The 25,833-nt window shown below is 34.0% G+C and overlaps 3 protein-coding genes across 3 annotated transcripts; 1 reads left to right on the plus strand and 2 right to left on the minus strand.

Moving 5' to 3' along the window:
- The first annotated feature begins 643 nt into the window (after positions 1 to 643).
- On the plus strand, positions 644 to 8,629 carry LOC138331999 (uncharacterized). The gene is made up of 7 exons (XM_069279907.1): positions 644 to 844; positions 1,724 to 2,534; positions 3,177 to 3,254; positions 3,573 to 3,755; positions 4,149 to 4,295; positions 4,627 to 4,800; positions 7,946 to 8,629. The coding sequence occupies exons 2-7, from the start codon at positions 1,726 to 1,728 to the stop codon at positions 8,007 to 8,009; spliced, it is 1,455 nt and encodes a 484-aa protein (XP_069136008.1). The 5' UTR covers positions 644 to 844; positions 1,724 to 1,725; the 3' UTR covers positions 8,010 to 8,629.
- An 824-nt stretch (positions 8,630 to 9,453) lies between these two features.
- Positions 9,454 to 11,918, minus strand: LOC138332000 (cilia- and flagella-associated protein 251-like). Its single transcript, XM_069279909.1, has 4 exons — positions 11,848 to 11,918; positions 11,393 to 11,483; positions 10,830 to 10,964; positions 9,454 to 10,470 (listed from the first exon to the last, which is right to left on the minus strand). Exons 1-4 carry the CDS (start codon positions 11,881 to 11,883, stop codon positions 10,256 to 10,258), a joined length of 477 nt encoding a protein of 158 aa, XP_069136010.1. The 5' UTR covers positions 11,884 to 11,918; the 3' UTR covers positions 9,454 to 10,255.
- Positions 11,919 to 13,428: 1,510 nt separating this feature from the next.
- On the minus strand, positions 13,429 to 25,640 carry LOC138331998 (cilia- and flagella-associated protein 251-like). The gene is made up of 24 exons (XM_069279906.1): positions 24,623 to 25,640; positions 24,238 to 24,384; positions 23,861 to 23,964; positions 23,353 to 23,461; positions 22,986 to 23,144; positions 22,350 to 22,518; positions 21,965 to 22,055; positions 21,498 to 21,566; positions 20,900 to 20,968; positions 20,522 to 20,651; positions 20,170 to 20,225; positions 19,730 to 19,789; positions 19,377 to 19,456; positions 18,876 to 19,015; positions 18,435 to 18,605; positions 17,931 to 18,074; positions 17,674 to 17,756; positions 17,126 to 17,267; positions 16,755 to 16,846; positions 16,217 to 16,345; positions 15,845 to 15,950; positions 15,390 to 15,480; positions 14,825 to 14,959; positions 13,429 to 14,465 (listed from the first exon to the last, which is right to left on the minus strand). Exons 1-24 carry the CDS (start codon positions 25,475 to 25,477, stop codon positions 14,251 to 14,253), a joined length of 3,546 nt encoding a protein of 1,181 aa, XP_069136007.1. The 5' UTR covers positions 25,478 to 25,640; the 3' UTR covers positions 13,429 to 14,250.
- Positions 25,641 to 25,833: the final 193 nt, after the last annotated feature.

Raw genomic sequence — 25,833 nt, forward strand, 5'->3', positions numbered from 1 at the left:
ACCTTTAAGGCTTAAAATTAGCAAAAATGGCTGAAAATGGTTTAAAAGAGGTAGGGGTAGCATATGTTATTACATGTAATTTGAGGGAAAATAACAGTAAAGGAGACTACTTGAAAATAATTTCTACAAACATCCATACATAACAAATACTTCATTAGGAAATTATGGCTTTATTCTCTCTTGTATATGGTCAAAACGGCAAAATTTCTATAAAATCCAATATTTTGTCAACTAGGTATCTTTGAGTGAAAATAGCTCAAACACGAGCACACGGACATACAATAAATGTACATGTATGTTTTAACTCCTATTTCCTAAAATCTATATGAGAAAAAAAAGTTTAATACAAGAAACTTTGAATTTTCAGAGGAGTATATCATTAATTTCAGATTTGGAGCACTGAGCATTTAGAGGCTTCCGTACAGTAAGTTGGGTCGACATGTTTCTGACACTGATAGGGTTCCGTGGCTAAAAAATATGGAGAGGGAACAAATTTGTACTTTTAAATTGTTATATAGTTTAAAATAGTCACCATGTATTATAAGAAATAGAATAAATCAATGCTGCATATTTATGATTTATGATACAAAAGTAAATCACGAAAGTTTTACATGATATTTTTATTTTACGACAATAAAGACTTTACGACAATCACAAAGGACGGAGGCTGCCGTAAACTGGTCGTATATTATTTTTATTGAGGAATTTGTTTGAGAAAAGCTTTCCCAAACATTCACCACGTGCTGGTGGTAACATAAAAACATGTGGTTTAATCACTTACGATAGATACAAACATTAATTTAACAATGGTGTGACATTAATGGTTTAAAGGAGGCTTTTTGAGGTAAGGAAAACAGGGACAATGGTAACCACCTTTTAACGATATTGCAGTGGCCAGTGTGTTTTTTTTTTTTTTGCGACTTGAATAAGTAGATTTTGCCTTGTAGAGTAGAGCCGTAACACGCACCTTACGGTTATTCACAGATGTGTAGACTAGACATGTTGAAAATTTTATGCGTTTATGCGTTTAATGCTTTCAATGACAAAAAACGGTTTTCATTGAAAAAAATGTATGATATCCATCAGTCAATTGCAGTTTATATAATTAGATGTCTACTTTCTCATTTAATTTTCAACACACTCAATTACACAACGCAAACTTCTGGTGCACAGGATGGACATAACGTTAACGCTGCACATGGGTAACAGTTACCACTTTGGATGATCAATGGCATGGGGCAGCGGCGGCCAAGTGGTTCCGATGTCATGACATATTACCACAAGCCCTCCACCTCTGGGATGTGTGTTTGAATCCCATGTGGGGCAGTTTCCAGTTACTGGCCGTTGGTTGGTGGTTTTTCTCCTGGTACATCGGTTTTCTCCACCAAAAATCCTGGCACGTTCTATATGACTCTGGCTCTATATATGTTAATAAAAACATCAAACTAATAAAACTCAACCCAGGATAATCAATAAGTTAACTATACCCAAATGCAGGATTTTGTTAATGAACACTGAGTTTTTTTGTGTGTGTCAGTATGTATGTCTGAATGTTAAAGATTTGGGTTTTTCTTTATTTCATGTGTTATACCTTTAAGTGTTTTGCAAGTCTTGTTTCAGGTAAGAAGGGCTGTGTTTCCTTATAATTATTCATTTGTACTGATGAATATGTGTATGTAGTTGTGTACTAAAATAATAAAATGCATTTGTTTGATATATTTAGGCATGGTATACATTAATCCGCCTGGAGTAACCATGGTATCCAATCCGGACTTTGGGGTATTTTCCAATAATAACTACTTGAGAGATGTGGAACAAATTACAACAGGGACACAACAACCTATGACAGAGACTTTCCAGTACAATAACCAGCAGGCAAGGATCCCAATCTCTGCAGCCTCCTCGGGACTCCAACTTTCTGTACAGTCTAGCAATAGTCCTTTTTTCACTAATCAGACAGCAGTCAAACATTCACAGCAGCAAGGCTCCTGCCTGGACAATCCTTCTTTTAACAGTGCTACACCTTCAATCTTCCTCCCTGGAAATTCAATTTCTGATATGTCCTACACACAAGTACCACCATCAGGAGTGATGCCTCACCCCCAGGGTCCACCTGTTGGGATGATTCCTCACCCTACAGCCCTACCCCCACAGACTTTGCCAGTAGGGGTGGGAGTTAATCCTTATCCCGGTGGCTTTACTTTCAATGTCCCCACCCAAGCTAACCCTATCACTGGAATTCCATCCCAGGCCTATCAATCCAGAGGGTTCAGTTCTTGTCATGCCCCAGGGCTGGGGGCAGCTTGGCAACATGCTGTACCACCGCAAATGCCTTGGGGTGATGCTATGAAATTACCTCATGGAATAACGACATTTACTGGAGATTCTTTGGCACCATCTGGGGTTGTATCCCTTACACAAAGTATGGCACCTTCAGGACAAACTGTTGATAGTCAAACAGGCACTATACGGGATATGAGAAGGTCATTGATGTCGGTGCGTGAATCATCACCAAGACCCAAAATGCCTACAGAGTGAGTTCATGCATCATTCATAATGCATTTTACATTCATATTATTGCTTCTTCTTTTACTATAAGGTTACCAAATACAAGCTCATCAAGTTTAATCTATTATAAACAACTGAATTATGTAAGCATCATGGTACAGATACATCATTACATTTATATTGTAGACATACTTTTTTAGAATAGTTTTATTTTAGTGCTTTTTGCGCATGCGCTGTCTTTGTAGCACTAATTTCTTGTACAGTGCTAAATTCTAGATCTGTAGTAGGGTATTTCTGGTATTGAATCACCGAATTGCAATAATTTACATTCATGCTATTGTAATATATCATAATTGACAACTTTTTGCATTTGTACTAAGATTTGAATGCACTAAGTATGTTTAATTACAGTACATGTAACTTTATATATATTTACTGATCTTTGAAAGTAAATAATCTAGACTTGCATTATGAAAAGCCTTATATAAATAGTTACACTGCATTAAATAAGTCTTGATCACTCCTCTTAAATTTGTTAAGTTTTCAAAAAAAAAAAAACCCAACAAAAAAACAGGATTTTAAAATCAATTGATATTCATAAAAACATAAAGTAGTAGAAGTGTACTGCTACTCATTGCTTCTTACAATTGTTTTCATGTTTTGTCTAGGTCCATGATAACTTCCTCTCCTAGTGTTTCATCAAGAAAACTTAAAAGACATGCTCCAGAGGATGAAGTGGATTACTTGTAAGTATTGTCTTTTATGCTGTGTTTTGCCAAAAGTACGGAAAGATTTTCTCCAGGTGGTTTTCAGACACAGACAGGATAGTGATTTTTAGCAGTATTTGACAGAGTGTGTGAGTGCAGATATGAATTTTCCTGGAGTATATATTAATCTTCACAGCATTGAGGTAGATTAGGTATTTTCTGTTTGTGCAAACAACAAGGCAACAATACATGTGTTGGTAACTTGGTGTATGCGGTAGGTGTATTTTTGCAGTGCTAATGTTGGTTGCAGGATACGTAATACAGTACAAATAACATGTATCATTATTTTTCCCATAGATTACCTGGTGTTGACAAAAAGGTTTTCATCAGCGAGAGAAAGATGATGCAGAGCATGAAGGAATTATCATTGTACCCTTCTAGTCACCAACCCCCTTCACTGCAGTGCCCTTTGACCTCTATGACCCCTACGACCTCTGAAGGAGCAGAAAGGTTACAGCACTTCAAAGAAGTTGAAGAAAGGTCAAGATTTCAAATAATCTGAATTATTTTTATGCTTTCAGTCTCTCTTTAGTTAATAATTAGGTATATTTTAAATGGGTTGTTTTATAAAAATACTCAATATTGAGGAATGCATGTTTTTAAAATATTGATAAAAGCTTATTGTCTCAAAAAATTATTTAATATGTTACCAGAATATAAAAGAAAATTATGACAAATGGTTAAAAGTGTTAAGAGGGAATTTTATAAACGATTGCTGTAACTTTTTGGAATCAGAACATCATATAAGAGTGTTTACTATGTATAGTAGTAATTTATTGGCATGTAAAATATTACTAGATTTACATGTAAATCATGCATGACCCTTTGGTACACAAACCTTTACAATAATTGATGTTGTTTTGATTATTGTAGATTAGTCCTAGAGGATTCTGATGATGAGGAATCTAAGCCAAAACTACCACAGGGACCAAAGCTGGAGATTTTAGATAATAGAAGTTTTACACAGGGCATTCTCAAGCCTACCTCACTATTACCACAGAAACTCCTACAGGAGATCACGTAAGTTAAAACAGCCAGAGAAAATAGGTATTTGTTTTACATGTATAACATTCTTAACTGATGGATTCCAACTGAAAGTTACCTGAATTGATTTTTAGATGGTCCACCAATTAATGTTATTTTTTGAGTGGGTCAAAATGCCAACTTAAGATGTTTGCCACCTTGAAAAACATATTTTGAGTTTCTTTGTCATTTTCATCATAGAGATTCAGCTTTTTTTCATTCCATTGCATCCATGACAACCTTTAATAACTTACATTCACTTGTAATTTTAATGTTTAGAGATACTACTCCAGAATAATTTATTGGACTGATTTTTATTTCCATGAAGGAATCGGCGGAGCATGGAAGTTGTTTTGTGGAAACCTCCAGGCGACTTTGCCAAAGATTTAGCACCAAAGTTCAGTGAACAGAACCAAGAAAAATTATGTTGGAAAAGTTCAGAAAGTGGTGACCATTCCAGTAATACCAGATACCAGAGTGGAGAACCATTTAGCAAACACAGGTGAGGATCAATGGTCATAATGCTTGTTTTACTGCATGACAATCAATTCAGGTTAAAGTGTTTAGATTTGAATATTTTATATTTGCACGTTAGAGAGTTATCTGTCCTTGTGGGTAGGTATTGATAGCGACGTCATGTGTTTGCGAGCGTCACGTCATAATTTTTTCGAGAAAGTGACATGAATTGCGCTCACAAATTAAAGGATTTGTGCAGTCAAAAATGATAATTTCAGTTTATGCTGGAAATGGCTTTATTAGCACGTGTAGAAACCTCTCCGTGCCGCACGCGACCGGAATAACCTGTAAGCCGTCGATATCGAGGTCCAAAATTCTGACCGCCCGATTATGCTCTATGATTCTAGCTCTAAACCGCGTGTGACGTCATAATAGTCCATGGCTTATAGCTGTACTATAACTGATGTGCTATCACTTACATCGACGGTCACAGGAAAAGGCGATCAACGATTTTTTATGATTACTTTTAAGTGAAGTTAATCGTACAATAACTTTGGCTCGAATGTAAATAACTAAAAGAGTGAAATTCGATGTTTCAAATACTTTAATTTATGCTCTAATAGCAGGTATCTTCGTGTAATTATGAAAGAAAATCCACACAGAAACAAAAGTTTCAGATTTTTTGTCGAGTTCAGCAACGAATAAGCTTTAATTAGATCATATTTTCCTGTAGTCTGTATCTGTGATACATTGTGAATGGCAAAGTTTGTGACTGTAAAACTAAATTTTATGTAACAATTTAAGAAATCCTTGATTAAAGCATCAAGGATATGATGATTGATGTACGTATATACACACCGATGATTGATCATTACAAACATTGTGTTGTGTGTTGCTAACCGAATAAATTGAGACACATTTATTACAATACCGAAAAAACGTTTCATCATATGGTAGGAAGAATTTATTTTTGATATTATAAAAGATCTTAATATTGAGATATTGAGCAAAACAAACTATTTTTAGCTCACCTGGCCCGTCCTCGTCCGTAACATTTCCTTTAAATTGCTACTAGTCATAGAGTTCTGCATGGATTGTAACCAAATTTGGCCACAAACATCCTTGGGGGAAGGGGAACAGAACTTGTATAAATTTTGGCTCTGACCCCCCGGGGGCAGGAGGGGCGGGGCCCAATAGGGGAAATAGAGGTAAATTCTATAAATCGCTACTTGTCCTAGAGTTCTGCATGGATTGTAACCAAATTTGGCCACAAACATCCTTGGGGGAAGGGGAACAGAACTTGTATAAATTTTGGCTCTGACCCCCCGGGGGCAGGAGGGGCGGGGCCCAATAGGGGAAATAGAGGTAAATCCTATAAATCGCTACTTGTCCTAGAGTTCTGCATGGATTGTAACCAAATTTGGCCACAAACATCCTTGGGGGAAGGGGAACAGAACTTGTATAAATTTTGGCTCTGACCCCCCGGGGGCAGGAGGGGCGGGGCCCAATAGGGGAAATAGAGGTAAATCCTATAAATCGCTACTTGTCCTAGAGTTCTGCATGGATTGTAACCAAATTTGGCCACAAACATCCTTGGGGGAAGGGGAACAGAACTTGTATAAATTTTGGCTCTGACCCCCCGGGGGCAGGAGGGGCGGGTCCAATAGGGGAAATAGAGGTAAATCCTATAAATCGCTACTTGTCCTAGAGTTCTGCATGGATTGTAACCAAATTTGGCCACAAACATCCTTGGGGGAAGGGGAACAGAACTTGTATAAATTTTGGCTCTGACCCCCTGGGGGCAGGAGGGGTGGGGCCCAATAGGGAATTTAGAGGTAAATATTCAAATTCCTTCAGAAAAGAAACAATGAACCTGTATTCAGAACATTACTTGGCATTACAAACCAGGTGAGCGATACAGGCCCTCTGGGCCTCTTGTTGAAAAGGTACAAGATATTATATCTATATATAATGCCTGTATACAAATACTTTCATTTTCATTGGAACACTATATGTGGTTACTTTTTGGATTATACGATAAATGTTCATATATCCAGAAACATATATACATTACGTATATATGTTTCTCATATATCATACTATTAAATCTCGGTATGATATACAAAAGGATCGACAGTGAATATACTATTTTAAGGATTTAGTATAATTTTTAAATAATGAATTTAAATCTACACTTATACTGTAATTTAGAAACATATATCAGAAATATCATTGATGTATTTCTGCTTTTTAGTAAACGTTATGGATAAAGTTTTAAAGGCAACAATATAGATATACATATTATATTCGGTATAAGTTAGGTACTGTTACTCCAATATCACTTAACTGATAACCGTCCATATGCATTTTATTTTTACTCAAAACTGTGCCGTGTTTGCATCGTTATGGCAGAAGTTTGAAATAAAAACACGGATTCTAGATACATAATGTATATTCATGCTAAATTTTGGGATTTAACTCGTAAAAAGATAAGTGTTACATTATACTGTTTTTTTATTACACAGAAATTTACATAATATGCTATCTAAATCTCAGTCCAGACTGATCCGAACATCATTTTGATATCACTATCAAATTGGACTGATTATCTAATCTAAAGTTAGATATATGCTTGTTTGAATGTTTGAAATGGTGTAAATGGAATGTTTTGAAACTGAAAATATCTACATAAAGCTAGAATAACCATTTACTCGAAAAACTCAAATTGTAGATCTAACGTGTACAAGTATGTGCTGTATAGATGTATAGTGACTAGGCTTACCTTGTATTGCCGCGGACTACTGTGACATCACAAGACCAAGTGACTGCTTAGCTCATTATCTCTGAACCGTAGACGACACTAAACCCGTAAATCACGACCAAAACCAACCGATAGCGCTAAAGCTAGGCGATTCGTTGGGTGGGACTTAATTTTTCATTTATCCAAAGCAATATCCTGACGTATTATCAAAAAAAAAATTTGGCTGCACAAATCCTTTAATGACATGCATCACAATGAATACCTACCTGCAAGGGAGTTAACTTTGTAATATTCAAAGACGTAATAGTTAACATATGCAGTGTAAAACACTTCAATATTGCATTATCAGTTGCAAATCATTGTGTTTTTGTCTCTTTGTAAAGATTTTACACAACATCTTTTACATTTAAATATTATTTTGTTATTTCAGTGAAGAATCAGTAACCATGGACACAGAAAGTTTTAATGACCTGGATGATGACATGCAGTTATGACACAGGAATTGACCAATCACAGCTGTTCATTGTTTTTTCTATCTTGATTGGCTGTCCATCAACCAGGAACCATTAAGCTAAGCAGATAGTGAGCTAATCACGCGCATCAGATGTTGTGAGAATCTGTTGATATCATAAGTCAGGTCTTAAACCGATTCTGTTGATTGGTTAATATGAGGAACCAATTGCAAAGCACTGTGTTTTAAGAAAAGAATGATTATCTAGACTTTACTATGAAAATACAACACAATATTGAATAGAAAATTAAATGTAAGGCAAATATATTTCACCAGTCAGTTGAAGGTGAAGAAAGACTATTCATGCTTTATGAACAATGAACTCTGACAGATAAAACGCTTTTAAAGCAGAAGAAATTTGATGTTTATATTTGCGAATCAAAAGAGGGGTGAGGTTTGCTATTATGTATACTTGCACACATTGTACATTGCTACAACCAGCAGAGTGGTTTCTGAAATACAGCTTTTCATTTTCTATCAATTTATAGATAAAAAAATTGAGCATCTCTTCATTACATTTGATTTCATGACAGAAACAATCTCATTTCATAACAAAGACGCAATATTAATGAAGAATAAAATATCATTTTTTCATTATGAAAATCAGTTATTTTGTTTTTTTTTAACATGAAATCAACATTGCTCGCGAGCAATAGAAACGTTCACACATGTATGAGAAAGATTTCTTCACTATCTTTCTACCAAACAATTTTCTGAATCTAAGATGGCTCAAAATATAATAATCCATGTTGGAATATGATGGTTTCCAAAAAAAAACCAGGAAGCATAACTAGGGGTTAAGGGATGATTAATTGCTCAAAAAAGATTCTTCTAGTATGTGAGAAATAGGAAAAATGTTTTTGTCAAATTCAAAGATGGTAGCTTGTGAACCATCTTGTTTTTGGGTTGGTACCAAAATGCAACCTACACAACTGTTATACAGGCTATAATATTATACCCCTGCAACGAAGTTAAGGGGGGTATACTGGAATCAGGTTTTCTGTCTGTCGGTAGACACAACTTTGTCCGGTGAACTAAACTACTGGACAGATTTTGATAAAATTTGGTACACAGAACCCAGATATAAAGGGAAGTTGAGTAAAGTATATAGGGTTCTGCAATGTCCCCTAGAGCTATTAAATTTGTGTAGCAGTCATCCACTCTGGTGACAGTGCTTGTTTTGATCTATTAGAGTTATCTCCCCTCATTACACTCTGTCCGATGATATACCGGTAATACACTCTGTCCGATGATATACCGGTAATGGTTGTTATTTAAGTTGCAGAGAATGGATCTCACCTGCTCAGCTGAGTTCATTCTTCAGGAAATGTTAAATAATGCAAGTGTATACATGTATTGTGACAGAACACTATAGACTTATAACATTCAAGTAAAACAGCACAATAAACTCTGTAACAAATCTGATATATTTTGTTTGATGATTCACATTTTATTTGCTCATGTATTTATATATTTACAAATATTTACAAAATTTTTGAGCAATATAAAAATGAAGTTTATGAAATAAGCTCATACACATTTCACTTTAAGCTAGATATTTACATTCTTTTATCAATAAAATATCTTCATATTAGGGGCGATATCACAGATTTCTTTAGAAGCTGGCATACCCATCATACGTAGTACACCAAAAAAAACATTAGACAACAACTGTGATGAAAACAAAATAAATATAATATATAATTTGTATATTTACATTTTCCTACTTCTGATTCTTGTTTTATATAAAGCACAGCCAATAATGTCCCTTTTTTTACAGGAAAAGTGTGTCAGCAGTTTTAATACTGATGACACAAATCTGTCTTTGTTTTCCAAAGAAGTAAAACTTTCTGGTATTGAAGGAGATTGAGCCAATCAGAATAATTGTGACATATAAGGAAGACCAAGTTAAATTTCAAGGTCACGCCTGCTTACATTTCTGAATCAATTTAAGATACCAGCTAGAAATATGTACTATTATACTTTGTGTAACATTGTTTCATATGTCCTCCATGATTTGATTAACACATCATTAGAGACCTAGCATTTCTCTCTTGTGTACTGTTATTGAATCTTTCTACGTTCACAAAAAAACCCAATGTATATGTAATACTGGTAATCATTCACCAATCAGAGACAATATTACATGTCACTTGTAAGAATCCACCAATGTTTATTTGTTTTTGTGATGTCACTTTTGTTCAGCTCATTAACCAATGAGAAATCCTGTTACATTTCACTTTGTGGTGTCTCATTGTACATGGAGAATCCTAGCACTTCCTTGGAGAACATGTCTGCTGTGATCTGATGTGGCAGATTCTGGTCGATAATGTCACCAGCTTGTGACGAGTCAAACTCCTGTAGCTCACTGCTGCCACCTTCAGCGTTAAAGCCCAGCAATGTAGTCAAATATTCTGCTAGTTCATACTCTGTCATATGCTCACCTGCAAACAAAGTCAAAAGGTGTTTTAAATTCAGCATTTAATGGCGTTTATGATTATTAAATTGTATGCTATATCCATGATAATCCGGATGCAAATAGTTTGGAAAACTCACATTACAGACAGAATATCAGGGAACAAATGATTACCGTATTCTCTGTAATTAGCACCCCTCGCTTTATAAGTGTCCTTCCTCCCTTCTGGAGAAGGAGTTGAAGTTGTGTAAACGCCCCCCCCCCCTCCCATCCTATAGATTTAACAATATTTTACAATGAGTGATGCTTCTAACATCAGTGTTGAAGGAATTTCAAGGAAAGTATTTAGAAGTAAAAAATGATAGCTATGAAAATTAAAGTATTTACCTTTAGTTTGTAAATAGTCGAGAAGATCTCCCCTCTCAATGGCACTGCCTTTATGTGAAGCCACACCAAGGATATCAAAGGCTTCAATCAACTTCTCAGGATCAAGGCCAAAGGCAGGGCGATGATTTGTGTATACTGATGATAAAAGATATATAATTCATTGATAATAAAACAGGTTCAATAAACAGAAAATAATTTGAAAATAACATCAATTTCAAATATTCAACTTAGTTCCACTTAAAGTCAACTTTTTATTGATGCATTGTAATTTTGAGTATTTAAAGTAGTGTTTAACATACACAAAACAATTCTACAGAATCCTTTAAAGGTTTTGATTAATATAGGTCAGATATCAAAAATGTAGGTCACATTAACCTCAACATGTCCTTGATATAGCAAACCATAATGATATTGCTTTGAATTGATGTTATTGAAATGTTCCTAGAATAAACTATGACAATCAACAGAATGTTGAAGATTCTTTGAGTCAAAGAGAGGAAAACCACTTAATTATACTGTTCTTTTTTTTAATTTTATATTTACATTTTTTAAATTTCACTTACACTTGATGAATTCTCCAAGATCGATGGAGTCAACATATTGCCCTGTCTCCACATATCGACTAAATTTCACCTCATTCAGCATATCTTCTATCTGGAATGTAAAAAAATGACAAATACATCATGTTTGAACATGTGAAATTCTGAATGAAAATCAGAAATCCTGAATGGCTCCCAGAATACAATGTAGTTTCAAAATTTTCAAGCAGGATTTAAAAAGGTTCAACTGTCAGGGTAGCATTTCATAATTTATGATGTTTGTAACCATAAGGCCTTAATTACTGTAGAATACATTGGTCAACATCCTAAAATATCAGCTGAAATGTAACATTGAAAATAAAATTAAGAGATCAATAATGCAATATCTACTGATATCCTGTAAAAATCTTAAACTTAATCCACCCCTATTTTTTTATTTTCTGATTGCATGGGTACTTCATTGCTCAGGATCGACTTACCTCTTGCTCTGAGGGGTAAAATCCCATAGCTCTCATAACAAATGGAACTTCAGAAAGTGGTATCTTTGTAGTTACCAACAATGAACTCTGACAGATAAAACGCTTTTAAAGCAAAAGAAATTTGATGTTTATATTTGCGAATCAAAAGAGGGGTGAGGTTTGCTATTATGTATATTTGCACACATTGTACATTGCTACAACCAGCAGAGTGGTTTCTGAAATACAGCTTTTCATTTTCTATCAATTTATAGATAAAAAATTGAGCATCTCTTCATTACATTTGATTTCATGACAGAAACAATCTCATTTCATAACAAAGACGCAATATTAAAGGCCCATTACCTTTCCGGAGCAAAATATAAAGTTTTCTTAAAAAACATTAATAACACCAGAAAATGCATACCGATGATCTAAAATAAGGTTACGACACCAAACATATGCAAGATTGCCTGCGTAATATATGAAAACAGCGGAGAGTCAATTCGCTGTTTTGCCGTCTGGCGCAGTGATATTCAACTACCGCGCGGCATTTAGGACGACGGCGGGAAACATAATACGACCCGCGTTATGAAAATAAACATTTTATTTATTTTAATCAAATCGTTCAGAAGGTGATGATAAATGTAGTATTAACGGTAAGTTAATAATTTTTAGGACTCTACAAAATTATTGATCCTGTTTTACATTCCCATTTTTAAAATTAAAAGCCGTTTCGGAAAGGTAGTGGGCCTTTAATGAAGAATAAAATATCATTTTTTCATTATGAAAATCAGTTATTTTGTTGTTTTTTAACATGAAATCAACATTGCTCGCAAGCAATAGAAACGTTCACACATGTATGAGAAAGATTTCTTCACTATCTTTCTACCAAACAATTTTCTGAATCTAAGATGGCTCAAAATGTAATAATCCATGTTGGAATATGATGGTTTCCAAAAAAAAACAGGAAGCATAACTAGGGGTTAAGGGATGATTAATTGCTCAAAAAAGATTCTTCTAGTACCGGTATGTGAGAAATAGGAAAAAATGTTATTGTCAAATTCAAAGATGGTAGCTTGTGAACCATCTTGTTTTTGGGTTGGTACCAAAATGCAACCTACACAACTGTTATACAGGCTATAATATTATACCCCTGCAACGAAGTTAAGGGGGGTATACTGGAATCAGGTTTTCTGTCTGTCGGTAGACACAACTTTGTCCGGTGAACTAAACTACTGGACAGATTTTGATAAAATTTGGTACACAGAACCCAGATATAAAGGGAAGTTGAGTAAAATATATAGGGTTCTGCAATGTCCCCTAGAGCTATTAAATTTGTGTAGCAGTCATCCACTCTGGTGACAGTGCTAGTTTTGATCTATTAGAGTTATCTCCCCTCATTACACTTTGTCCGATGATATACCGGTAATACACTCTGTCCGATGATATACGGGTAATGGTTGTTATTTAAGTTGCAGAGAATGGATCTCACCTGCTCAGCTGAGTTCATTCTTCAGGAAATGTTAAATAATGCAAGTGTATACATGTATTGTGACAGAACACTATAGACTTAAAACATTCAAATAAAACAGCACAATAAACTCTGTAACAAATCTGATATATTTTGTTTGATGATTCACATTTTATTTGCTCACGTATTTATATATTTACAAATATTTACAAAATTTTTGAGCAATATAAAAATGAAGTTTATGAAATAAGCTCATACACATTTCACTTTAAGCTAGATATTTACATTCTTTTATCAATAAAATATCTTCATATTAGGGGCGATATCACAGATTTCTTTAGAAGCTGGCATACCCATCATACGTAGTACACCAAAAAAAACCATATTAGACAACAACTGTGATGAAAACAAAATAAATATAATATATAATTTGTATATTTACATTTTCCTACTTCTGATTCTTGTTTTATATAAAGCACAGCCAATAATGTCCTTTTTTTACAGGAAAAGTGCGTCAGCAGTTTTAATACTGATGACACAAATCTGTCTTTGTTTTCCAAAGAAGTAAAACTTTCTGGTATTGAAGGAGATTAAGCCAATCAGAATAATTGTGACATATAAGGAAGACCAAGTTAAATTTCAAGGTCACGCCTGCTTACATTTCTGAATCAATTTAAGATACCAGCTAGAAATACGTACTATTATACTTTGTGTAACATTGTTTCATATGTCCTCCATGATTTGATTAACACATCATTAGAGACCTAGCATTTCTCTCTTGTGTACTGTTATTGAATCTTTCTACGTTCACAAAAAAACCCAATGTATATGTAATACTGGTAATCATTCACCAATCAGAGACAATATTACATGTCACTTGTAAGAATCCACCAATGTTTATTTGTTTTTGTGATGTCACTTTTGTTCAGCTCATTAACCAATGAGAAATCCTGTTACATTTCACTTTGTGGTGTCTCATTGTACATGGAGAATCCTAGCACTTCCTTGGAGAACATGTCTGCTGTGATCTGATGTGGCAGATTCTGGTCGATAATGTCACCAGCTTGTGACGAGTCAAACTCCTGTAGCTCACTGCTGCCACCTTCAGCGTTAAAGCCCAGCAATGTAGTCAAATATTCTGCTAGTTCATACTCTGTCATATGCTCACCTGCAAACAAAGTCAAAAGGTGTTTTAAATTCAGCATTTAATGGCGTTTATGATTATTAAATTGTATGCTATATCCATGATAATCCGGATGCAAATAGTTTGGAAAACTCACATTACAGACAGAATATCAGGGAACAAATGATTACCGTATTCTCTGTAATTAGCACCCCTCGCTTTATAAGTGTCCTTCCTCTCTTCTGGAGAAGGAGTTGAAGTTGTGTAAACGCCCCCCCCCCCTCCCATCCTATAGATTTAACAATATTTTACAATGAGTGATGCTTCTAACATCAGTGTTGAAGGAATTTCAAGGAAAGTATTTAGAAGTAAAAAATGATAGCTATGAAAATTAAAGTATTTACCTTTAGTTTGTAAATAGTCGAGAAGATCTCCCCTCTCAATGGCACTGCCTTTATGTGAAGCCACACCAAGGATATCAAAGGCTTCAATCAACTTCTCAGGATCAAGGCCAAAGGCAGGGCGATGATTTGTGTATACTGATGATAAAAGATATATAATTCATTGATAATAAAACAGGTTCAATACACAGAAAATAATTTGAAAATAACATCAATTTCAAATATTCAACTTAGTTCCACTTAAAGTCAACTTTTTATTGATGAATTGTAATTTTGAGTATTTAAAGTAGTGTTTAACATGTACACAAAACAATTCTACAGAATCCTTTAAAGGTTTTGATTAATATAGGTCAGATATCAAAAATGTAGGTCACATTAACCTCAACATGTCCTTGATATAGCAAACCATAATGATATTGCTTTGAATTGATGTTATTGAAATGTTCCTAGAATAAACTATGACAATCAACAGAATGTTGAAGATTCTTTGAGTCAAAGAGAGGAAAACCACTTAATTATACTGTTCTTTTTTTTAATTTTATATTTACATTTTTTAAATTTCACTTACACTTGATGAATTCTCCAAGATCGATGGAGTCAACATATTGCCCTGTCTCCACATATCGACTAAATTTCACCTCATTCAGCATATCTTCTATCTGGAATGTAAAAAAATGACAAATACATCATGTTTGAACATGTGAAATTCTGAATGAAAATGAGAAATCCTGAATGGCTCCCAGAATACAATGTAGTTTCAAAATTTTCAAGCAGGATTTAAAAAGGTTCAACTGTCAGGGTAGCATTTCATAATTTATGATGTTTGTAACCATAAGGCCTTAATTACTGTAGAATACATTGGTCAACATCCTAAAATATCAGCTGAAATGTAACATTGAAAATAAAATTAAGAGATCAATAATGCAATATCTACTGATATCCTGTAAAAATCTTAAACTTAATCCACCCCTATTTTTTTATTTTCTGATTGCATGGGTACTTCATTGCTCAGGATCGACTTACCTCTTGCTCTGAGGGGTAAAATCCCATAGCTCTCATAACAAATGGAACTTCAGAAAGTGGTATCTTTGTAGTTACCTCCCTTCTTCCCATATCATTTACACCTTTACTGAAAACATCAAAAATGAACAAATTCTCATTATTATATACCAATATGCATACATTGACATTGGAATGTAAAAATATTCCCAAGTGGAATGGGAAAGAAAACATAAACATTGATAAAATCATATGGCAATTTTAGAAAGGCATTAGTTTAAATCTTAGACTAGTTTAAATATAAAAATTCATTGTTTACTCACTAAATCATTTCATTTTAGTCTTATTTATTCATTTGTCTGTTAATGGTATCCGAGTATCAGGGCTTACACTTACTTTCTGATCTGTGCATAGTAGAAATAGTCTTCAAGCTCAGCAAACAGCTCCCCTTCTCTCCCACCCTCTAAAAGCCCATAGAATGGTACTAGATCCTCGCCTCCAAGGTTAGACTGTGCTTCTAATGCTCTGCAAAATTCAAAATATTATAGATAAATAAAATGTTCAATTCTACAATTTTTTTTTTTTTCAAAAAAACTAAAGTTGAATCTATATCAATTTTGCACCAATTATAAGACATGCATTGTATTATATTCATGTCTTTTTTATTATTTACAATATTTTATGAGGTTAACTTTAACTCTATGAAAATCAGAGCCAAAGGCAGTTGCAGTTATTTTCAGTAGACAAAACCCCAGCAAATTCAAAAATCTTATAAAGGCTTAAAGGTACATTCTGAACAATAAATGTCCTCTGACAAATAATTGAGAGATATTTAACTGACTAAGATATTCCATTTTGGATAAATTGGCCAATAAATGGTGGCCTTTCCCGTAATGGCCTCATTGTGAAATTAACAGTACACAATAACACATACTTGAGGTTGATCTCCCACATGTGAACCGTAGAGTCTGTCCCTCCAGAGGTAAAGATGTATTTTCCATCGTGACTACAGGCCATATTTGCTACCTTTATAGAGAAATAGAAAATAGTATTGAAATTATAAATCATACAAATCTAGAGACAAGATTATAAACAGCACAAAGCATAACATCCTTTTTAATTATGTTCTTTAATCCACTGTCTGATTTTTGTTTTTGTTAAGCTGCACTTCTGTTTCTCAGTAGAAATGGTGCGGCTTCTACTTCGGATAATATGGTAAATAAATTCTGTATGTAAGTCAATCAAATATATTGTGTATGCAAATTTTATGCAAGATGATGATGAAGATGTCTATATTTCATTTACCTCTGCAGGATGTGCTATCAAAGCCATGGCGTTGTGTGGGTTGCCGTCTAATGGTAAGATGTGTAATCCGACCTTGTATTTGGTGATATACACTACATAACGCTTGTCCCTGGCAGGATCTTTGGTTGGTAGTACACACAGTCTGTGAAATAAAATCCATAAAAATTATAAAAAAAACTCAAGAAATTGTTTTCATTTTTTATTACAGCATCTAATTAATTGATCATATCTCAGAATTTTGAGAAACTTAAAAAAATACCAAAATGCTATATGGTCTGCAATGATGTCATTAAAGTGGAAAAGCCTTAGTTCTAAGAGGAAAAATAGTAACCCTGCAATTGCCACTACCTAGGACTATTGGTAAAATGTCAGATGCCTTATCCAAATAGTCACAATGTACAGCCAAGAGGATGTGCCTTAACCAAATGACTGCTGCAGTCATCAAGAGATGGAGGGCTATTTGTAAAAAGTCAGACACCTTACACTGACACCTCAACACTATATTCTGACAATGTAACAAAATAAATCACCATAAGAGCAAGACTTACTTTTGGATTGGGCTACCATATGTTGGACCAAGTAACGTCTTCCTGCACATTTTTGTTGTGGCATTGTACAGCTTGAATTTAAACTAGAAACAAGAGACAATTGTGCAAAAAGTTTTTGAAGTCCACAAACCAGAGCTCAAGACAATCAAAGATACAAAAAAAGCTGTCAAAACTTCTCATAATCAGCACAGTATATTATGTATATAATTGCCAATAATTCATTTTTCGATAATTTCAAATTTGAATATCAAACACACCTGATCATTGGCTGTAACAATAAAATGCTCTTTTGTGATTGGTGGATACCAGGCCATACACTGCGGGACAGCGCTTTGTTCTATCCTATCGGTACTCGAGATCCGAATGTCGTCTTGGTCACTATTTTCAAGGTCGTACTCTACCTGTAGAAAACAAAAATTCAGAAAATACATTGTTTTTTTCCCATAAATATCAATACTGGCATGTGTTAATTAACAGCTGAATCTTGCTAACTCAAACTCAATTAGTTCATGAAATGGTAAATTAACTAGTAACTTGAATGCATGCTCAAGTAATTCAAAATTTTACAATGATACTTTAACTTCAAGTCAACAGGGTTTCCTTGTATGTAAATTCAGTTTAATTGTTATAACTTTTTGAGAGAAAAACATATTGACAGATGTTTCTAAATACAAATCTTTTTATTTTTAATGCATGACATTACATTCAAAAAATGATATTACAAAATGCAAGATTATGATATGAAAGACAGTATTACATACCAGCACTCTGTCCATTCCAAGGGAAAGAAGACGAGGCTGGTCAGTATCGAGATGAACTCCGAACATGATATCTTTGATGGGTTTGTAGTGGGCGCGGTACCGACCAAGGTACATGTAAGGCTCTGCACCTCCTCTTTGTCTTCGGAACAAAGTCATTGTGAACTCTGCATCCTGACAGGAAAAAAAATACATGCATACAATGTAATTAAACCATCCAAAAGTTTTTTCCTAAATATGTATACATATATCATTATTTTTGATCCAGAAAAAGTGACAAACATTTATAGCTGTATTAATAAATTGTCAATATTCAACATCAGGTCGTTTTTTATAAAAAATTTGTTTCAAAAATTAATTTTCTGAATTTTTCTAGTGAAGTCTTAACAAGTAAATAAAAAAAAAGATTATTCAATAAAATGAACATCTTTGGAAATCACTTACTGCTGTAGCAAGGAACTTGGAATCATGAGAGAAAGCGATGTGTGTTATCGCATCTCGTGCGTATCGGAATGGTTCAGCAATTTCATCTTGTAATGTGATAGAATCCAATATCCTTACTGAACCGTTCACAAAACCAACAGCTGAAAGACACAAAATATTGTTTGATACATGACTTAGTTCTCGATCTTTGTTTTTGACATTTTTCTCTGCAGACTATCTTCAATATATTTCTAAGCTTGATTCAACCTTCTTATATCTTTCATGCGATCTCTAAATTATTTGTCCATTTTGTAAATAATTGCAGAAACATGTAAACTGACCTCATGGGTTGTATATGTGTGCCTTCATATTTAATGTTTATATTAATGTTGGAAACACGAAGGAGAAATTACCTGTGTTTGAACACACAACGAGGACAGGTTTTTAAATGTATGGACATATTATCAAAACATTTATGACATTTTAATTAATTTTATAGATTTTCAGACATGGTTTACATACCAATATAAGCTCCTTTTGGATCATAAGAGCAACAGCGAATCAGATTCCCTCTTTCAAAAGTTCTAGTGACCATCACATGCCTACATTGCAAATGCAAAATATTTCAGTTGTTTTATTTGATCATTTCATTTTTAAAAGAACATGCTAGAATTAGGAGAGACCTAGATATATTAATGAAGTCACAATAAAAAACAAAACAAAAATTCTTATTAAGCTTCATTGCAATTTGTATAGCAATTGACATTTGTACAACCATGTTTACTGCAATTCAATCTTTAAAATGTAATCGCATACATGTAGATGCAGCATAAAAAATATCTAGCTGTACTACAATTTAATGTGAATAGACTTACTTTTTTTCGTAATCCCAAATCTTCAGCATACCAGAGTAACTCCCGATCACAATGTATGGTCTAGAAAAAAAGGAAATTAAATTTATATGTGACATGTAATTAAAAAATTGCATTTGTTTTGATGTATTATTTCCTCTATCTTGTCTGAATTAAATAAGCCAAATGTTAAGTAGGATATAAACACTGTAACATAATACCATTACCAATAAATCATTTTGCATGTTGTTTAATCATGGCAATCAAAAATTACATTTTTTATCCTTATTTTCTATGTAATGACAAACAACAGAGATGTAGTTATGCTAACAGACTTTACAACTCTACAATCACAAATGATTTTATAGAAGACATAAACAGAAATGCTTATCGAATAAGTTAGCATAACTGAATAAATTTGAAGATAACAAAACGAGTTTGAGAGAGAAGGGGAGATAACTCACTGTCTAGGATGAGCTGTAAGGGCGTGAATAGCTGCATCATGTTCTCTGTGTATCACCTAACAGCAGAAAAAAAAAAGATAAAAAATTGCTCTAGTTCAAAACATGTCAAGCAAAACATATGCAAACATATTCTAACATATTTGAATATCAAAAACTAATTTCTGGGTACATTTTTATGAGAAAAACCCCATATATTTTCGTCTTTGTGTTTGCTAATGTTTTTATATTAGTACCAAATTGTCAAACTTTCATCAGATCATTCACAACAAATATTAAAAAACACCTGATTTTCAGAAGCATCAGATTAAAGAGTAATTAGATTTGACCTTGACCTTGTTCATTATATACTGACCTTGACCTTGGTGCCATCAGCTGTAATACTTCCGACGATTGCGATGCTACTGCCAACAACGAAATCTTTGATGACAAACTTTTTGGCCTCAATTGTAGCATCTGGAGGATAGTTTGTTCCTTCTTTGGCTCTAGAAAATAAAACAGATCAAATATATTTTAGTCTTGCTTAAATTGGAAGCTACAATTACTAGATATAATTGCAGAAGCAAGTTTCTGAAATCTGCATATGAATATTTCTGTATAGTTAAAAATGTTTTATTTTGTTCAATTTCTTTTTTGATATCAGTTGCAAAATCAATTGGAAGACATAATTTATGTAATAATATGATTCTGTGTAATTTATTTGGTTGATAAAACATACACTGTGTATACTTACACTGCTTGGAAATCAGTATTGTATGCAAAGGAGACTGATGTGATTGGTCCAAGATGAAAATCTTGATACCTACAAATACAATCATAAGATAGATTATAACAATTACAAACATGACTGTATGTAATGACGTGGTTCCTGTAAAATAGCACTTTTTCTTAGTGTGATTGTCGCTGTACACAGTTTTGTTGGAGTGGTGATAGACATTGGTAATCAAATCTAACGAGTACATGTAGTAGAGTTAAATCTGATTTGTGTTACTATATTCTTAATCAATGGGTGGTAGATTCTTTTAAAAATATGTTCAAATTACTTTTCCTCAAATTGAATTTTGTAATAGATCTGATATCTAGTATAGCACAAAGGCTGACATGATACATGGTAACATAATATACTGATATAAACAAAAGAACAATAGTATGTGTATACTTCTCATAATAAATGGTGTTATCAATACAACATATATCTCTAGTCTAAGAATTAAAACCCTATTAGAATTAATTTTTGGCTGTGGGGAAACAGTATGGTTCATTGCAGAATCATACAAGAGAGTAAATTTTATCTCCTATCATCGTTAAAGCCACCACATCATTGTACTTACCAGTGAACTAACTTCAGACTTTCATCGAAGAACTTGACATGGCCAGCCATATCTCCTACAACTATGTATCTACAAAACAAATAGAAAACATTTACAATATTATTGTGTGACAAATCTAAATAACTACTGTAATATAAATGGAAATGATTTATTTTTCTTTATCTCAGAGTAAGCAATAAAACACAAGAGTACTAGCCAGAGTATGTATATATCATTCCTCTAATAATTATCATTGATGAAAAAAAATCTTTAAAATATATTAAAAGTTACTGGATATTGCAGCAAAATAATACAGGCACCATATATATGCAGCAATAACACATAATCACCACTATTCAGTTTCATATCAAAGCTTTTCATATAATGATGTTTACTTGTGTTTTTTGTCAATATTGAGTTTCTTTGTTGATCTCTAACATAAATTTAATGAAATGAGAATATGCTGTATATCCTATTACATAACTCACTTTTCTGTAGTTTGGAGGACGTTGATTCCTCTGTCCTGAAGCCTTATTATTTTCAGAGCCTTTTTGTTGGCGGAAAGCTCCATACTTTTCACTGAAAGACAATAAAATAGTCTGATAATTGATAGCATCTACATGTAAACTGTTTTCAGAAAAACCATATGATTTAAAAAAAAAATAAAAATACCTTAAAATCCCCGTTATGTTTTTAGTGAATCATCCATTACTGCATGTTTACTTAATTTTGTTCAAAATTACATACAGTTTCGACAAAAAAGGCAGAGTGAAAATTATAAAAATAGAAAACCTAAATTTTTGTCTTAAAATATCCTCTGTAAAGTGTAGATGTCATATCAAAAACGTGAAAATGCCTTTATTTTATATTTACATTTTGTGACTGGTTTGTTATTGTCCCAAACAACGAGGTTTCCTATGGAGGTTCCGGAGTAAACTCGAGAACTGTTCCGCTGGAAGATGGACTGACTGTAGCGACCAACAGGTTTGTTGAAATCTTGATCAGTAAGTGGAGGAGCAAAATATTCCATGTGCTTGTCACTCTGAAAAATTGGAAAACACATTATTACAATGTAACTGAACATCATGTTTTGTTTGGAAAATAAAAAGTTCCAGAATACTTTGAGTATTCACAAAAATATGTCTATTTAGCTCCAAAACTTTTGAGTAGTGATGAACCTTTACATGAATACTAGTGTCAAATGAGGAGTAGCAACAGGTATTACAATTATAGTCAGCCACTAATTGGCTAACAGTTCTCTAGTAATACCGGTATCTGTATTTATTGGTAATCTGGTTTCACAAACTTGAACTTGTATAATTGATTTGTTTTTTTCTTTTTCTTCTCAGCTATTTTCCTCTAACATTATAATTAATTCATTTTTTATAAACATTAAATACTTATTGCAAGAGTTAAATATTCTGTAATAGAAAATCGCCAGAAAATCACTCTTTGTTGTAGTCTCTGTTCAATGTACAGAATGATTGTCTATCATTTCTAGTCACTTACCCAGTGGTAGAAAATAACTTGTGAGTCACTGTTTGTCACCAAATAATGAATATCCTCTTCGTTAAATTTGATGAAGTTTTGGACGCCATAGTTTGGCTTCAATTCAGCTGTACACATAGGGTTTTCTCCATCAACGGTCCAGTCCCATATAGCCAGTATCTAGAGGATGATCAAAATATTGTACTACAACTTTGGTATTACAATAATAATCTGATTCAAAAATCATTTAAACATTATAGTATTCTTTGATGATCTTATTTCAAAAAAATTAATGAGCTTAGCATAACCGCATAGGAAAATTAATATGGTTTCAAATCATATTGTAAAAACATGTTCACTCTAATATAATAAATAGCTATAGACTAACCTGTTTCTTGGCAGAACTAAGTGTTGCTAGGTAACGCGCATCAGGAGTCATTGCCATGGCAACAACACCACCTTCCTGATCATCATCAAAAATTGTCTGCACTGGTACTCTGGAAGTTGTCAAGCCATTTAAAATTAATTGAATGGTATTGGTCAAAAAATGATTATTCGTTAATTTATTATATAGAACTCATTTCTATATTTTTTTCATAATTTCAAAGAACTGAAATATTTCTATCAAATATATGCCGCAATGTTCACCCTTTACTTTATTAAATATCCCAGATATCAACCATAAATGGAGACCGATTCTATTATGATATATGATCAATTAAACATAATCAATCATTTATCAACCTAAAGTGATGGTGTCCTTTATTCATCAATGATCTGAAGTACCCTGATCCCATATAACCGAGATATTGATAATGTCCTTGACTCCAGTGATGATGTCCTATATATATAAATACCCTCTGTAATGGTATTCAAGACCCATGTATCATACTGACCCTGTGTATGTGTCCCAGATAATGACCATACTGTCCTTGCCTTTGTCGCCTGTTGCCAGCCACCGTTTGTCTTCGCTTATGCATGTGCATGTCAAGGGGTTCGCCTGCAACAATGACAACATCCTTAAACAATATTACAAAATGTAATTGTGACTTTAGGTGAACTGGATTATTTTCATTAGAATACACATAAAGCTTTAAGATGTAAGTCCTCTACCGTATCAAATAACAAATAAAGATTACGGATGAAGCTTGTGCTCATGGTCCTTTTAAAAATATTCCTGTAGAAATCTTTGGAATGAAATAATCAGGCCTTTTTCATTTTCTAACTATGAAGGGCATTGTTAACTCTAATAAAGTGATTCAAAGAAACTCACATGGCCCTGTAGAATGTGTTGTCGATTAGCCTCATAGTCGTATAATACACCAACATGTGCACAGGCATACATGATCAGTTTTCTGTTGTTGTCAGTAAGGTTCTTCACTGGGATGTTCCTGTTCAACCCAAACGACCACACTACATTCTGAAAGACACAAATATTAAATGATAATTATGTAATTTTATCATCAGACACCGAGGAACAGTATTCCAATTGTCATTAGATATATGATGCTATTTGAATCAAAACATACAGAAAAAATATATATATTTGACTATGAACCACGTTCTGTAGTTGGTAATTCTATTTTATATGAAGTTTATCAAGTCACATCTAATTCTAAGGTGTTATCATTAAAATCACATGTTGAATGAATAATTACCAGAGCTGTATTTGACATGGTGCCTTCAATCTGTGAGGGTTCCCGTTCAATGACAGGGATTTGCGGAGCATCTGGGATTACAGCTTCACGCTGTGGTTCCTGTTGTGTGCTCATTGTACCCATGGTTTCAGTAGGTGGTGGAGGAGACAATGTTTTCTCACGAGTCGGTGGACTCGTAACCTCTGGTGGAGCAGCTGTTTCACTCTGCTGTTGAGATACTTCAGTCTGAGTTGGCTCTTTGGAAGCTTCAGTTGTTGGAGCTGGGGCCTCTGTTGGGGCCTCTGTTGGGGCCTCAGTGGTTGAGGGCTCCTGTGGAGCCTCAGTTGGTGCTTGTTCACTTACTTCACTTGGTTTGGGTTGATCTGCATCCATTGAAGTATCGGTTGTGAAAACAGGCACTAATTTCTCACCCTCTTCTGCCACTGTTTCCTGTACAGTCTCCTCATCTTTCTCTGTGGGTGCAGGTTTATTTTCTTGTTCTATTTCAGATGCTTCTTTCTGTACCTGTCCCTCCTCCCCAGTAACTTCTGTTGTCTCTTGGACTGTCTGTTCTGTCGGTAAATCTGCGTTACTTTCTTGTTGCTGTTCACCTTCTTTGCCTTCTTCTTGAGTACCTCCAGCATTTTCATTTACATCTTGCGGTGTCTCCTCGGTAGTGCCAGCCTGTTCAGTTGGTGGTTCGGCATCTACTTTCTCCGTTTCTTGTTGCTGCTGGGTTTCCTCTACTTTAGCCTCAGTTTCCTCACTCTTCTCTTCTTGAGCTTCTCCTTCCTTTGCTGGTTCAGTAACGATTTCATCTTGTTTTTGTTCTTCTTCTTGTGTTACAGGTGCACTTTGTCCCGCTTCGTCCGCCATATTTAATTCCTCGAATAGCACAAATATACAGGGACCCTATTTCACAGACAACCAGGGCTCAACCCTTTACCAGTTTTCACAAACGCCTACAATATCCACACATATATTTTCAGCAACACTCTTTTCCACCATGTTTGTCCCTAGCAACACTGTTTACTTGCGTTGAGCATGCGCAACTATCGGAAATGAATATGTATGTCGTCATCTTTTTTTGTTTATTTGGAAACAGATTCTATGATACAAAAATATTTTTAATGGTATATGTTTCTTTTAAATCTAAACAATCATGAAGTAAAAATTGAAAATTAAAAATCAAAAGATTGAGTTCCTCTGATTATTTTATTTACGACTTTCTG

This window comes from Argopecten irradians, chromosome 9 (genome assembly GCF_041381155.1).
Source record: "Argopecten irradians isolate NY chromosome 9, Ai_NY, whole genome shotgun sequence".
Taxonomy (NCBI): Eukaryota; Metazoa; Mollusca; class Bivalvia; order Pectinida; family Pectinidae; genus Argopecten; species Argopecten irradians.